This window comes from Bradysia coprophila, unplaced genomic scaffold (genome assembly GCF_014529535.1).
Source record: "Bradysia coprophila strain Holo2 unplaced genomic scaffold, BU_Bcop_v1 contig_248, whole genome shotgun sequence".
In the NCBI taxonomy this organism is placed as follows: domain Eukaryota; kingdom Metazoa; phylum Arthropoda; class Insecta; order Diptera; family Sciaridae; genus Bradysia; species Bradysia coprophila.
Genome location: NW_023503509.1, coordinates 1,510,459 through 1,525,081, shown reverse-complemented (window position 1 = coordinate 1,525,081; position 14,623 = coordinate 1,510,459). Strand labels below are relative to the sequence as shown.

The following is a 14,623-nucleotide window of genomic DNA, read 5'->3' as shown; positions in this document are numbered from 1 at the left end:
CAAAAAATCTATCGGCCCTCGTTGCTGCTGGTCTCTTCTTTCCAATTCTATCAAACATACGTGGACCCGAAGAACGTATTTTTAATTAGTTAATTAGTGGAGGGAAGAAAGAAAGAAAATTAGCAAAAATGCATTACAACAAACCAATTTTTTCCTAATTAGTACCTTTTGACCTTTTTTGAGTATTGTGTGAATGTATTAGTAAGTCGTATGTGATGCATACAACCCTTTGATTAAGTCAGTTCGCAGCGTCTATGTCAGCACTATAAAGGTCATTTCGAAATGAAAAAATTTCTCCACAGAAGGCAACTCAACCTCAACGCGAAAATTTTAACGGGTTATGTTCACCTCTGTGGATGAAATCGTTGTCGTTCGTGTTGTCAAAGTTCGGGTTTACAGTTATTTGGAAAAACCTATTGACGAAATTATTCAATTTTGAGTCCTCAAATTATTTTTTCGCCATACGACATAGGTCCATGTTTACCAAGGTTCTGAAACAACAGTTTCATACAAATCTGAGTTGATCACGAAGGCGGTGACACACAAATTGCGTTAACGGCTGCAAAGTTTATATGATAAATACAACTTAACAAAAACAAAATTCTCAATTTTCCAAAAAAATATTTTCCTAAAGTTGATTTCTCACACTATCTGTAGTGAGTTTACAAAATTTGGGGTCACCCGCCTCCGTGGTTGTCTTAACCTGTTCTTTCAGAACTATTACTTTTACAACTCTACTTACGTAAGTACAACTGCCAAATATAAAATGACAACCTCGGTCATTAACACATCAGTCAGGGAGTGCACAAAATTCAGTCAGTTTTTTAACGTTGCAGATTGGCAACGGACCATTTACATGGGACTCCGTTAAGGAGAAGGTGATCTTGATGAAATCACGTTTTAAGCAGAGATAACCTGTTTCGTCATTTAGGAGCTCGAAGAACTGCTACTCATCAGTCGGTGGCAAACAGTCCATAGAGGTCTTCTAAATGTGCCATCGATACAGGAGACTTGTACAATAAAACAACAAGTGCGTACATCGTAAGGATATTTGGACGTAGGTCCGAAATGACATCAAAACAAAACTCTTCTTATCGAATAATTGATCATCTCATTCTCACAAGCAAAGCATCAAATTGCACATTTCAGACACATACGTGATAAAACCTTCGTCCAACACTCTTTGCCTGACACAGACACACTATAACCACACATGAAATACCACTTAACACGGAAAAGGAAAATTCTCACCTCAGTCGTACCTATAACGGAAAATGAACAGCCAGACAGATTAATGAGAACGAACACAGGCAAGCAAAAACCAAAAAATTCTCTCTTTTTTTCAATCAGTCAACTCGCTAGGGAGCAGCGCCGTTAGTGGCTTGAATCTTGGTTGTCCGAGATTTCCGCAAATTCATTATCAATTCCTTCAAATGAAATCACGGAAAAGACTTAGAAATTCTGAATCAGTAAGGCCTGTAATCTAACCAAGTTGCGATTTTTAACCTGTCACAGACGGCAAGCATATTAACAGTCTTACTATCTGATCTACTACTACTTCATTTGATCGAAGATTTTCATAGATTTATTTCAGAAATCTTTTACTTCATTTGTTTTGAACGTGTCTTTTGCTATATAAGACCTCATCGGTCAGAGCTTGTCGTTAATTATTGCTGTCGTTGTCGATAACAGATGACAGCCGTCTGTAACAGGTTAAACGGTCTATAGAGTGCTTATGTACAGAATTATACTTTCTGACATGCGGGCATGACGGGCATGACAAAACATTAAGAATACTATAATCAATAGAAGTAGTAGATTCTTCGCTAAAAAACACAAATTTCTTGATTTTCAATTGTATTAGGCGTTTGGCGTTAGACAAGTTCCGTCAGCAGCTCTTAAAAATTATAGTTGCTCTACCTTAAATTTTTAACTTTTTCGTTGTTTAACTGTTATCCAACGGTTAATTGACCTAGGTTAAACTATAACCGGGCAACAACGGTTGCAAAACCGTTGTGACAACGTTGCTACAACGTTATTCTAACGAATAAGTAATTTTTTCTGAAATGCTACTTGGGTATGGTATGCAATTGAAATATGTTCACATAATTGAATTCCAACATATTTCCAGCCAGTAGCGCTGAATTTTTCAGCTGTTTCAACCAAAATAATTGAACAGAGCAGGCGGTATCGGCTTTGACCTTTTGATGATTATTTTTGTTTATATAAATCCGAAGGGGTTGTCTTGTTTTGACAAGTCTAACTTAATGAAAGTTAAGAAAAAATCTTCCGAATATACATTCATCGCTTTTAAAATATCTGTCGTCCGTTGATAAAAATGGAAATGAATGAAAACACATCAGAAAAACTGGTCACAGTAAGTGGAAAATACACATTTCGTATTGGGGAAATGTTTCCAAGCTACGAAGAACTTGAGAAACGGCTTGAGCTGCATTGTTCGGAGTCATTTGTCTACTATTGGCGAAGGGATACTCGTTAGTAATTTCAAGAAATTATCCTTTTATTTCCTCTGCGTATTTCTAAAACTCATCCGACTACAGGCACAGTTAAGGGAGCCCACACAAAAACGTCTCGTCCAATTGCTAGTAGACTGAAGTACTATTCACTCAGATACGCTTGCGTGTTCGGGGGAGAAAAGAAGAAAAGTCGTAGCCGGGGCAAACGACATAATAACAAGTAAGACAAATTCACGTCCGCTTGACACTTGATCAATGAAGATTATTTCGTGTAGATCTCTGCGCAACGATTGTCCCTCGTTCATAATGTTGCGTGCGTCGAAAGATGGAAAGGATCTGGAAGTGGTGGGCGTTAATAACGAACATAATCACGATTGTTCGAGTGCTGTCAATGAAAATCTACCACACCAACGGAAATTGCCAGAGGATCTTAAACAGGAAGTCGTCGAGATGATGTTACTGCACATCGATCGGAAGAAAATCATTGAATACGTGAAGAAGAAAACCAACAAATCCATCACCGTCAAGGATCTATTCAATTTGAAGGCAAAGTACAAAAATTTCAACTTCAAATTGGAACGTAGCAAAGAGGAAATTCTCGAATCGATGGGATTGAGTAAGTTCCTCTGCATGTACTACTCAATTAATTCATCTAAAATGTTTGCTACTCCATAGGTCCATCAACAGACGAACGGTACGAGAACGATGGGATCATGGATGATGAAAGTAAGGAATGGATGGGTCTGTGCTACGACGAAAATGTTATCGAATATGATGAGTACAGTGATTGTCCGGATGATGGAAATGTCGAAATTGATGTGGAAGTTCATCCTGAACATTTGTTGGAGTACACGGAATGTGACATTGCGCAATTGGAAACCATTGATGCCACAGATCTGCAAGTTTACAAATTTGAACAAGACTGTAATACATCAGACAATGAACAAAATTTAGTGATTGAAGTCAGCCCTGCCACTGAAACTGCGTCCCCATCTCAAGAATGTAATTTAAGCGACTCAGCGGATCAGAATCAGCAAGGAAATCAAAGTTTACGAACGCTGCGATTAAAGTGCTTCATACAGAGAGAGAATAATCGACTGAAAAGGAAAATCATAAATTGCCGGATATGTGGCACGCATCCCAGATTCCTTGACATGCAAATTCGGGTGTTAAAAGCGGAAAAACAAAAGCTGCTGGAAGAGATGACCATTCTTCGATTAGCCAAAGAGAAATTGTTCAATGAGGTGGCATTGAGCCAATCAAATTTAGTTGTTGAGTAAAAGTGTTGTGCAGTAAATTTACCATGGTTTCGTTACACAATCGGCATTTAATAAGCAAAAATTGCGTAAAAAGAACGATACACCGATGCGATGCTATCACGCACCGTGTCAATAATGATCACAGAAAAATTCCATATCCACATCGTTGTCGTCGTCACTGGAACACGACGAAGTTCGATTTCGTTTACGATGCTTAATGTAATCGACGCCATTGTAGATGTCCATTTCGTCGGTAATGCTTTCGTCGGTGGAGTTGCTATGTTCTTGATCGTCCGAGCAGCACAACAGCGCTTCATCTTCGAGCAGTGCTTTGCCGTTGTCACGTTCAGAATATTGGTATTGTTCCTTGCTTAGCAAGAACCAATAGTCGTTGCATAGATGTCGCAATCCGGGCGCTGATTTGACGAACTGAAACGAAGGAAGGACTTTAGTCTAGTATTTGTAGGCTCTAATGTTGACTCTAATGTCAGGTGGTCGGAATTAACACGAATAAATCGGTTTCCGGCTGCAGGCTCTGAAAACCGAAGCCACGACTGAAAAGTGGTGATCTACTGAGAAGATTTCCAAACACACCACACATTTTAAGTGAATGTTGCTGGCGAAACTAGCCAAAAAATTGATTGAAAATGGCTATACGGTGAAGTGGCAGAACTGAAGTACTTAAGCGATACCAATGGCACTTTAAAATTTTTCATTCGAAAGCCTTGGACGCGACATATGACGAGCATAGCCTTTTGGTGCACGACTTACTGATTCATGCAAGAACAATCTATGAAACGTTGGCACTGTGTAAGTAACAGGTCCCCGTCATCTCCAAGAAAAATACTTTTTTGCAGCACACAGTAATGCGCTCAACGTGAGCGGGAAACACTTACCTCGATACTATTTCTGTCCTTGCTAATGACTTTCATGCAAAGATATTGAAGATTTTCCGCAAACGAAGTGGCATTAATCAGTCTTACAATGGACTTGGCTGAGGTAGAACATACCATCGGATACACCTCTGCATCGTCATCAAGTTTAATTTGACGATATGCAGTGCCTTGCGGTCTGCAAAACATAAAAACAAAACCGTCGACATGAATCTATCGGTCCCGAATGCATAGTAAAAATGTCAATGACAAGACAAACCTTCGATTTAAGTAAAACTCGATGCATCGATGACGCAAATCTAAGTAAACACCGACGATACAGAGTGAGGAATATCGCTTTCCATAATATTTCAGTCTTCCGTTGTGTTGAGCTAGTCCACGATAGGAATAGCCCCATGATTGATTGCACAGACCGAGTAGACTTGTGTACTTGTACTTGCAAGACGAAAGGTCTACTTTGTCGGTACCGACACCAACCATCTGAAATTGAGATTGTCATGATATTAGCACCTGGGAGGTGTGTGGAAGGTGAAGAAAAGAATTCTACCAGATCAGTGCCCGTCATGTCGGACAGAATTTTGATTTCCCAATGATGAATCATGTTTTTGTCCAGGCTCGTACTACCTTTAACGGCTGCAGTACCTGTTTCATTGAAATGCAATTTAGAACCCAAACAAATTACTTGACCACAATTGTCGCAATACCCTGACTGAATGTTGGATGAAATACGACCGTTTGTCCATAAATCAATAAATTAGAGACTTCATCACTTTCAATGTGCCACAGCCAGTCTAAGGAGCGTGAATCCTTTTCTCCACATTCACATAGTTCAGCAACTGCTTGGCTACACTTACAGAAGGCTGGCGACCGATTGTTCTGCGATTTCTTGTAAATGTGTCTGGCCAGCTGTAGATTTCGTGACATTTTTAGTCTCTGTAAATATTGTGAAGGTAAGAGATTACAAAACTATTTTCGTTACACACCAAACGAGTCGAGGTTTTGTTTACATTTAAATTTACATGACACACTGTGTAATACACAGACTCCGGACGCTCGTGTGTTGGTAATGGAAATTTTTCTGTTTACAACACAACGGCTTACACATTGATTTTCACCGGATTCAATTACAACGGAAGATCGCTTATCGATAGTGTAAAATTAAAAAGCCCAACGAGCAACTTTAATCTCGATTTTAATGATAATTTCAATCACGCATCTAGTTAGACAACAGTAGTGTCATGAAAATACATCACGAATGTTCGCGGCTAATTTTTTTGTTATTGTTGACAAAATGTGTCAGAAATGCTATAGGGTAAATGCTGGAACGGTCGGACACCACAAATTCGTTAGTCATTCTGATCATTTTCTGACGTGCAAATCATGTCAGTGAACCTTCACTAGAACAGATTTTAGACGTAAAATCAGCTCCTCTTTTCATACGTATAATTGCGACGCAGTAGTATTACACCAACCTTACAAACTAATTTATATGAGAAATTTGGACTATTGCGTCCAATGACATAATAGTGGGATAGACAGGAATTACGTAGACGAAATCGTGAAGCAAAAGTAAACTTTGTGTAATATACATTTGAGACACACACACTTACACATTCCACTTAATTTTGACAATTTGGTGAAACTGTTGCAGACTTTTCGAAATTAACTTGAACCACTTTAAACAAAAATTCTTTTATTAGCTGCAACTATCAATTTCGCACAAACTCATTACACAACCTAACTACCTCATTACACAATTTTCCAACACATTTTTTAATTTTTTAAAAGAAATGTCCCGAATACTGACGATGCTGACACTTTTATTATGCGTGACTACTGAACGTGAAATAAATTCAGCCAACTGATTGAATTCTCCGATCGTCAAGAAATTAAAAAATTATTCGATCGAAAAGGAGAAAATCACAAAACTAGTTCAATTTTGGGGACAGTGAGAGATTGTTTACATGAAATATAAATTTCAGTTCGATAAATATTTAATTTTAGAAGAAAGAAATGCTTTAAACCAATTTCGAAGAAAGAGTGAAAATGCAAATTTCCTTCGCGCCCACATTTCAAAATATGTACGAAAATACGTAAGTACCATAAATTTAAGGTACTCACACACACTACTGAATATTTCGTATTTGCTTTTGCTTCAGCGCTTGAACAAAATATTTACATAGAAGGCCTGTCTATCCCACTATTATGTCATTGATTGCGTCGATGAGGCCCACCTTGAAAATTCTGCTATCGTGTTTGGCTTAGTGCTATGCTAAAATTAACTAAGTTTTTATGAAAATCAAGGGGCGATACCCTTTTTCACTGTTTTCACGCGGAGCCCATCAATAAAAATTGACCGGAGTACATGTCTAAATAAGACAATACCTACTTTAACTGAGCTCGATGGGTGAACACTCTTTTTGACATTCTCTTTTAACACTATTATATGCCACTGCGTTACGTATATTCCATACAAAATAAATAAGAATTGGAGAGCCAAATGACAGTTCCTTTGCTTGTATTGTTAGAGTTGGAGAAAGAGAGATCGTGGTCTTGCAGACGATAATGGATAATGTTTATTTATGACGTCGAGTGCAAAGTACTTTATTAGGCTCCAGATGTGTAATCGCAATAACCTCTCTAGCAAGCAAACTACATTTATTAAGACGATTGTGAAACTCTGCTACTTGTTTACGATTCGTGAGTCTGTTTACTTTAAGCAGGGTCGAACTGGCTACCGAAAGGCGCATCGGGCGAATTGGCTGAAAAAGGTTCAGAGGCGCCTAGATAAACTTTATTGGTCTGAGGAGCGCCAAAAAACAAAAGGAGCATCCAGTACAGCCAGTCGGGGCCTGACTTTAAGCCTTATGACGAAGCAGAGTTTCTCAAACTTAACCCTAATTCAATTTTTAAGAGATCATATTCGTGACCCGAGGCCGCAGGCTAATCATCTGCTATTGACAACAACGACTAGAATAAGCAATGAATTCTGATTGGTATTACATATATAGCGGAATGTGTTATAAAAATAAAGGGGTAACAGATTTTCAATCACATCTGAGCGATACTTCTAACAAACGAAATAGTAGATTTAATTTGGTGTGGTACCCTTGCCGTTTCTGCAACGTTTATGCCACAATCTCTGCATTGATAGCATGACAATGATCTTTAAATTATAGAACTAACGGTAAAACGGAAAGGTGATTTCCCTTCACCATTTGCAAAATGTTAGGTTATCGATAGATATACTAGAGACTTTAGTTGATTAGCTTTGTTTGTTAGTTTACTTCATTTTGTGCCTAGTTTTCGCAGATGGATTGTGAATGTTATCTCCGTACTATGAAAATTTCAATGACTGGATATGCGCAGAAACAAAATCGTCGGTAGGGGAAGTGCCCATTATGTTTTTGGTGGATGTAAAAGTGGTGCTCACAAAAAAGTTTATTTTCATTTTAGAAAATTTTTGAAATTAGAAATTGAAGTGAATCTTATTTCCTCCGTGTCATTAGTTTTTAAAAAAGAGATTAGTGAAACGATAAGTTTAAGTTTAGAATCTAAATTAAATCAAATATACGAAAGACAATGGAAATTTAAAACCAAAAAAAAAATCGCGATGCTAAAATATTCATTCAGCTCGATAATATCCCTGCTGTGTGTACTGTAACTGGACGTGAATCAAGTGGTTTTTGGAAGAGAAAAAAAAACCTTTCTTCAATAGAATGAAACCTGGGAATTATTTAACGCGAGAAATGATAGCATCTCAAACTGATAACATAAGAGTTAGAAATTCATCAAAAAATTGTCTGTGATTTAAACATTGTGATTACTTTGTCCTGCTGTTCTGTTGTTGTTTGCATTGATTTGTAATTACATTCATATTTACAATTTTAATTGCATCGATTGATTACCGCAACTGATAAACGAAAAATAAGAACGCAAATCTATAATGTAATGTACGGACCTAGTTTATGTGCAAAATATGCCACGAAAGTTTGATTAAAATAAAAAAGAAGTTTGTTTTTGCGATTAATGATAAGGAAATTAACCATTTCAAAATGCCATACATTCAATGTGGAAAATTGAGAAAATCGTAAAATATTGTGCAGGTAAGTTCTGTGCATGTAGTATAGGATTCTTTAACTGCGCACACGTTCTTTTCGTTACACCGAGAGAGCTAATGTGGTGAAAAGAGCTGGGTCTGTGCATATCGTTAACAACTGATTAGTTCCTTAATCATTGAAATTACCTTTTGTTCATTGATTGTTCAAACTTTATCACGTCATTCAGCGATTATGAGTATTACATACACTAAAAATTTAACTTTTTTACTTCTGCATTAATTTCGTTAATTTTGTAAACAGGGCTTCAATTCTCATACGTTCGTAATTTTAAGAATTTTTAATTTGACAGTTATGGGATTTTGCACACTCAACTGTCAAGTTACGAATATTTTGAGTTACGAATTTATGAGAATCGAGGCCCAGAACTTAAAATGGAACAGTATTTTTACGAAACATTTGACAGGCGGTCAAGTCATTTGATTGACATAATTTCATCGAATCTATTACTTCTTTTACTCTAAGTATTTTCCACAGATTGATACAAAATCGTTTACTTCACTAGTTCTAACACACTTTTCTTTACATAAGAACCGGTCAGCTAGAGCTCGTTGCTTATTTTTGTCATTGTAGTCGATGGCAGATGAGTAAAATCACCTCGTGAGTATCATCGCTTTTGGGTAGAGATTAAATAATTCTTTACACTGAAGGAAATTTTCCCACTGTCCAAACTAGCTCACAGAGTGTACTCACATTTTTAGTGCGTATATATGCATCTATCATCCAAACACCGAATAATAACCTAAGTTAAATTCAATTGTAACTTAATTCAAAGATTTGTATGCCTTAATCAATGTCGTCAAGTTTCGCTTAAACACCGACTCAGATAACAGCAAATAAATATAGGCCGTGTGTGAATGTCAGACGGCAACTGGTGCTAACAATTATTTGTTTTAGCGTTTTATATACAAGTCAAATATTTGAATTGTGTTTATCACTTGTGGTTGTTTACAACTAAAATTGATTCAAACGTTGAATTTCAAAGTTTGCAATATGCAAATGCACGCTAAAACATTGCGTTCTATCATTTTGTCAATTAGAAACACATCAATCAATTTAAAGTAGATTCAGATTATTGTCGACAATAAAAACGGCTGGTGGATGTCGTAATATCAACTTTATGAAAATCTATATGAATGTATATGTGTTCGTTGAAAATTATTGAATATAATTGCACCATAAACTGAGCGAATGTAATTGGAAACATCAACTTCCAGAATCAAGAGTCTCACACAAATACTTGGAACATTAGCAAAAAGATTCACCAGATGGTCAACGAAATGATGAACTAACTGCAATGTGTCTATCTGTTATCGACAGAAACGACAAGAAACAATGAACCAAACTGTGGTCTTACATATAACAACTTTATGTTAAAACTAAAGAAGTAAAAGACTTTCCATTAATCTCTTGAACATGCGTTGATATTAAATGAAGTATTCGGTTTCGGTAAATATTCTAACGATATGCTTGCCGACCGAATGGATAACATGTAGTAATAGACAGTTTGCGCAAATGACGTATAATTTATAAGTCAACTTATAAGTTGGAAATTACAAGGCTGTAAACTTTGGAGACGTCACGCAGATACAGATACGCGGGTGACACACCACAGTTGCTGATAAAATGGTGGATTTCATACAAAAATTCACCTACTCTGACGATTCTCGTCGCCGCGATGATGTGGTGAATCATCAAAAGAGTGTTGTGTTCCCGAGTATCTAATAAAATGGCGGTCTGCTTGACCTTCTTAAAGTTTGCAGCCTTGGAAAATTGTAAGTAATTTTACTGAACTTCATGTATGAAGATGTGACGTATAATTTATTTCCAACTTATAAGTTGACTTATAAATTATATGTCATTTGCGCAAACTGTCTAATAGCTCACACAACAGCTTACACCTCTATACTCAACTCATTGTTTTGGTAAAGCTTCAGGCTAATAAAATACGAAACGCACAAATGTAGGCTACAATTTTAGCTAGGCATCGATGCCTCTTAATAACCGCAGGTGCCGACAAATATAGATTTCTATCAAAAGGGAAATGTTATCTGCGGTTTATTTTTGTTCCTATTTTTTTGAACAAAATTTACCTAATGTGGCGGAACTCATATTATTTTCATCATTTCAATTTTGTAATATTGATTACACTACGTGCTAAGAAGCTGATTTGAATTAATTTGATAATAAAATTAACCTTTGGCCGGCATACCACAATAATGAAACGTAATGTCATCTCTAATAGATTAGCTTGTTGCCGGCACACGAAAAATTGTTGTAATAATAACTAAAAAAAATGTATTTTCCTTAGACAAATGTTTATCGTATCGAGCTCGTCTTCCTACAACGATCCGCTACGCAGTAAATGATAAGAGGTCAACAGCCAATTCGTTGACTGAGAATTAGAGAAACTCTGGTAAATAAACGAACGATATGCATTTCTGGATAGACAAACGATCACAGTCATGTGGTTTCGGACGAGCACGAGTGGCTGCATCTCTATCGGGAACTGGAATCGGTTTCGGACACCATCCACGCCGAATGGGCGGAAAATCCATGTTAACGCCGATTCATCGTTTTCCTGCCGTTGACTGCAGACCTCATAGGCCACATAGGGAAACTCATCAAAATAACCATCGGCATGAACATGAACATGCCGATGTAATACAACAAAGACTTCGCGAAAATGTTCGATCTAATCAATATCGAGCTCAACAAGGCGCTCATGTTCAGCCACCGCATGTTCTACAAAACCAGCAACCATTTCATCTCACTAATTGCAATCCAATATCACAGTAGTATGCTAAATTAATGAGCCGAATATCCATTCCGCGTAATTTATTTCACATAATTTTACAGCGGACCGTCGCACCCTGTAGAGCTAGAGCAAGGTACACTTGGGGTGGCGGCAATAGGACCTGTCGTAGCACAGCCGCAAAATGTTCGAACAGGACCAGAAGCGCAATTATTACCATCCCACTTAAAATGTGGCATGTGGGCTGCTCTGGCATTGACAACCGTATTTGTTGCTGGTAATTTTGAATGGGAACAAAAATGTGAATTCAGAAGCGATTTTGGAATTTATAGTTTTTGTCTATTGAATTTGGCATTATGCTGAGTACAACTGCATTGATATCCTTTTACAGTGATCCAAGGCACCGGACTGGAGTTTTTAATTTTTTGTGGAATCTGTACAACACTAATTTTAATGGGATGCGTGATATCAATGTGTACACTATGCAACCGGCCGAGGGAACTGATGGTCATACCGCCCATCGAAGTGCAGGCTGCTATTGAAGCTCGTGCCGAAAATTCCCAGGATATGGTAAGCATCTATTTTATCACTAAACTGTGTTGATGTTAAACGTGTAGGATGTTGTGGACGCAAAAAATGATACAAAACTTTCCAAAAAGGTAACTGTTGAACTAACCGGCGAGCCTACAGCACAGCCTCCACCATATCACATTGCCATTTTATTGCCGGACAATGCAAAGGAACCAGAGGCAGTATTGGAAGAATCCCCACCGCCGTCGTACGATAAGTTAGATATTTAAGAGGGTTAACCTTCCACGAGGCGGCTATGTCGTCTGTTTTCAACAGATGCGTCAAAATAAAGGTCTCGCTAATGTAATCGTATACAGCCAAATCTACGCTAAAACTATTTAAGTCAAAGAGCTTTGTCGAGAAGACTTCGGTCAAAAGCAGTAACAGATACATGGTCACCTTCTACGAAAGGTTAACTGATTTTAGTTTGCTCGACCAAGAACTATAATAGTAATCGGAACTCAAATCGAAAACAATTGCTTTGATTAACGAGCAAAATCGGTCTGCTGATTAAGTTATTTTCGTTAAAACTTCGACGTAATTTTACTATGTAAAGGTAAGTGATATAAATGTAACAGTTTTAGGCTAATTATGGTAGATGTGACATTTAAAACCCACACAAACATTAAAAACTTATAGTTATACAACAGAATTAACATTTCGTAGAACTAATTTGTTTTGCAGTTAATGTTTGAAAACGAAATGGGAAAAATTTGACGTTCATTTTGAAATATATTTTGGTATGAAAATATTTTTACAAATTAGTAAAAGTAAATTGCTTTCAATGTATTTACGTAAAGTAATTTATCCCGTAAAACAAGCACAACCATGCATAATGTATAGTTAGAAACAGTAAAAAAGCTTTTACTTTACCGAACAATAAAACTTGTTGCATAGATTAGAGATGGTAAAGTTATCTTTTGTGCTCTTCATAAATGTAGCTCTGATGTATAAATATCTGATGACCTGTTGAACAGTACTTCGAATTACGAAGCTTTAGTTTTTCTCTTTAAAAGTCCAAAATTGAATTATCTTGAATTGATGTTGATGTGTGCAAGTCTATGTGTCGGTACTACTATACGAACCTTCGTAGCCATAAAATCCAACTTAATCAAGGAAGTCGTCCTTTTATGCCATGACTAGCATAAACTAATACCGGTTGAACCGGTTATAAGACACAAGAAAAAGATAGCTTTCCCCTACGGTCACTCAAAATACCGATCCGAATGTTACAAATTTAGAACAATTTTAGAGCTTGAGGAAAAGTTCTTTATTTGATTTCACTTTTGTGACTTGAAGTGACTCCATTGATAGGTTCTTTAATCTTGAGGCATCACAGTTAAATGCTTAAAGGGTACAGCTTTGTATACACGTAAGAACTGCCACTTTCATATCTAAGCTATGTTCCTCCTGTTAGTATGTTATTTTAAATGACAAATGAAAGATACGAGAATAACAACCACAATATGAATGTGGCAGTCTTAACGTGCCCAAAGCAGTAAGAAAAATATAATTTAGCTTGAAAAAATATCAAAAAGCAACGCACTCGACAACGCACTTCAAGCATGAGTGAACATAGTGGTCAGCTGCCGAACGTACTCTATATTTTACATGAAAATGTTGTTACAATGTTTTACGTTTGTATGATACACTGTCCATTTTCAATACTCTATTTAGAGTACCACTCATGCTTGAAGTGCGTTGCAAACAGGCATTTTAAATCTTTGTCTACGGTACTTCATGCTCCATTCGGTCCGTATTGGGGACCAATTGTGATTTAAGAAACAGATTGCGGCAGAGAATGATTTTTTGAGAGTTCAATAAAGAGTATGTCGAACATACGAATTGAACGACACGAACGAAATTTAAGGAAAATCATTTAAGAGTGTACAATTTGAATGATATTCTGAGTGCTTTTGGTTTGCTACAATAACTGAATGTGTAATACACTTTGTATAAAATTGTCTGGAAGTTTCGTGAGCTGAGCACTCAACCCTATATACAAATAAAAAAACTAGAATAGACCGGCCAAAGCATGTATTCAAGGCGGATATGCAGCTGTTGAAGAGTAAACATCTCCACTAACGTTTTACCAATTTGGTATTCAACTACCAGTTTGGTAGTCAACTACCAAAAATTAAACTTAGACGAGCAGTCAGAATATACTTGTCAGTCGGTGCGTAGTTTCCGAATAGTAAACATCTCTGCCTCAAAAATTACGTTTGATAGTCAATTATAACCTTGGTAGTCAGCTACCAACTACCAAATTTTCAAACTGAAATGTCAACTCTGAGCTATCGGTTATCAGATAACAAATAATTATTATTTGCCTGGTGTTGATATGCTGATGGTGGCTTTGCAATTTTGAATGTCAATCCAGCTCGCAACTACCAACTACCAAAGCTACCGACTACCAAATTTTCTATTTATAAATAGGCGAGCATGTAGAATAATTTCGTCAGTCGGTGCGTAGTTCTCGAATAGTCAACATCTCTCCTCCAAAAATTACGTTTGGTAGTCTATTATAGCCTTGGTAGTTAGCTACCAACTA

At 37.0% G+C, this 14,623-nt stretch overlaps 3 protein-coding genes across 5 annotated transcripts; 2 read left to right on the top strand and 1 right to left on the bottom strand.

Annotated features, from left to right (window-relative positions):
* The first annotated feature begins 2,207 nt into the window (after positions 1 to 2,207).
* On the top strand, positions 2,208 to 3,781 carry LOC119078304. Its single transcript, XM_037185806.1, has 4 exons — positions 2,208 to 2,495; positions 2,562 to 2,697; positions 2,753 to 3,093; positions 3,153 to 3,781. Exons 1-4 carry the CDS (start codon positions 2,339 to 2,341, stop codon positions 3,755 to 3,757), a joined length of 1,239 nt encoding a protein of 412 aa, XP_037041701.1. The 5' UTR covers positions 2,208 to 2,338; the 3' UTR covers positions 3,758 to 3,781.
* A 3-nt stretch (positions 3,782 to 3,784) lies between these two features.
* On the bottom strand, positions 3,785 to 9,628 carry LOC119078307 (SPRY domain-containing SOCS box protein 3). Of its 3 annotated transcripts, none has more exons than XM_037185808.1 (6): positions 9,441 to 9,628; positions 5,334 to 5,562; positions 5,177 to 5,271; positions 4,889 to 5,109; positions 4,633 to 4,807; positions 3,785 to 4,165 (listed from the first exon to the last, which is right to left on the bottom strand). In XM_037185808.1, exons 1-6 carry the CDS (start codon positions 9,468 to 9,470, stop codon positions 3,866 to 3,868), a joined length of 1,050 nt encoding a protein of 349 aa, XP_037041703.1. In that variant the 5' UTR covers positions 9,471 to 9,628; the 3' UTR covers positions 3,785 to 3,865. The 3 variants fall into 3 exon arrangements, with proteins under 3 accessions (XP_037041703.1, XP_037041704.1, XP_037041705.1); XM_037185809.1 differs by lacking the exon at positions 9,441 to 9,628 and adding an exon at positions 5,637 to 5,928; XM_037185810.1 differs by lacking the exon at positions 9,441 to 9,628 and adding an exon at positions 5,733 to 5,913.
* LOC119078308 lies at positions 7,977 to 14,453 on the top strand. The gene is made up of 5 exons (XM_037185812.1): positions 7,977 to 8,735; positions 11,059 to 11,545; positions 11,607 to 11,779; positions 11,894 to 12,072; positions 12,162 to 14,453. Exons 2-5 carry the CDS (start codon positions 11,181 to 11,183, stop codon positions 12,300 to 12,302), a joined length of 858 nt encoding a protein of 285 aa, XP_037041707.1. The 5' UTR covers positions 7,977 to 8,735; positions 11,059 to 11,180; the 3' UTR covers positions 12,303 to 14,453.
* Positions 14,454 to 14,623: the final 170 nt, after the last annotated feature.

What these genes read in the sequence shown, in the direction of transcription:
- LOC119078304 (XM_037185806.1), top strand. Translation starts at nt 2,339, where the DNA reads ATGGAAATGAATGAAAACACATCAGAAAAACTGGTCACAGTAAGTGGA. An exon ending in CTATTGGCGAAGGGATACTC is followed by an intron (nt 2,496 to 2,561) that starts GTTAGTAATTTC and finishes ATCCGACTACAG; the next exon opens with GCACAGTTAAGGGAGCCCAC. An exon ending in TCTCGAATCGATGGGATTGA is followed by an intron (nt 3,094 to 3,152) that starts GTAAGTTCCTCT and finishes GCTACTCCATAG; the next exon opens with GTCCATCAACAGACGAACGG.
- LOC119078307 (XM_037185808.1), bottom strand. Translation starts at nt 9,470, where the DNA reads ATGATAGATGCATATATACGCACTAAAAAT. An exon ending in TCATCCAACATTCAGTCAGG is followed by an intron (nt 5,272 to 5,333) that starts GTATTGCGACAA and finishes TCAATGAAACAG; the next exon opens with GTACTGCAGCCGTTAAAGGT. An exon ending in ACATGACGGGCACTGATCTG is followed by an intron (nt 5,110 to 5,176) that starts GTAGAATTCTTT and finishes TCTCAATTTCAG; the next exon opens with ATGGTTGGTGTCGGTACCGA.
- LOC119078308 (XM_037185812.1), top strand. Translation starts at nt 11,181, where the DNA reads ATGCATTTCTGGATAGACAAACGATCACAGTCATGTGGTTTCGGACGA. An exon ending in TGCAATCCAATATCACAGTA is followed by an intron (nt 11,546 to 11,606) that starts GTATGCTAAATT and finishes ATAATTTTACAG; the next exon opens with CGGACCGTCGCACCCTGTAG. An exon ending in GACAACCGTATTTGTTGCTG is followed by an intron (nt 11,780 to 11,893) that starts GTAATTTTGAAT and finishes ATCCTTTTACAG; the next exon opens with TGATCCAAGGCACCGGACTG.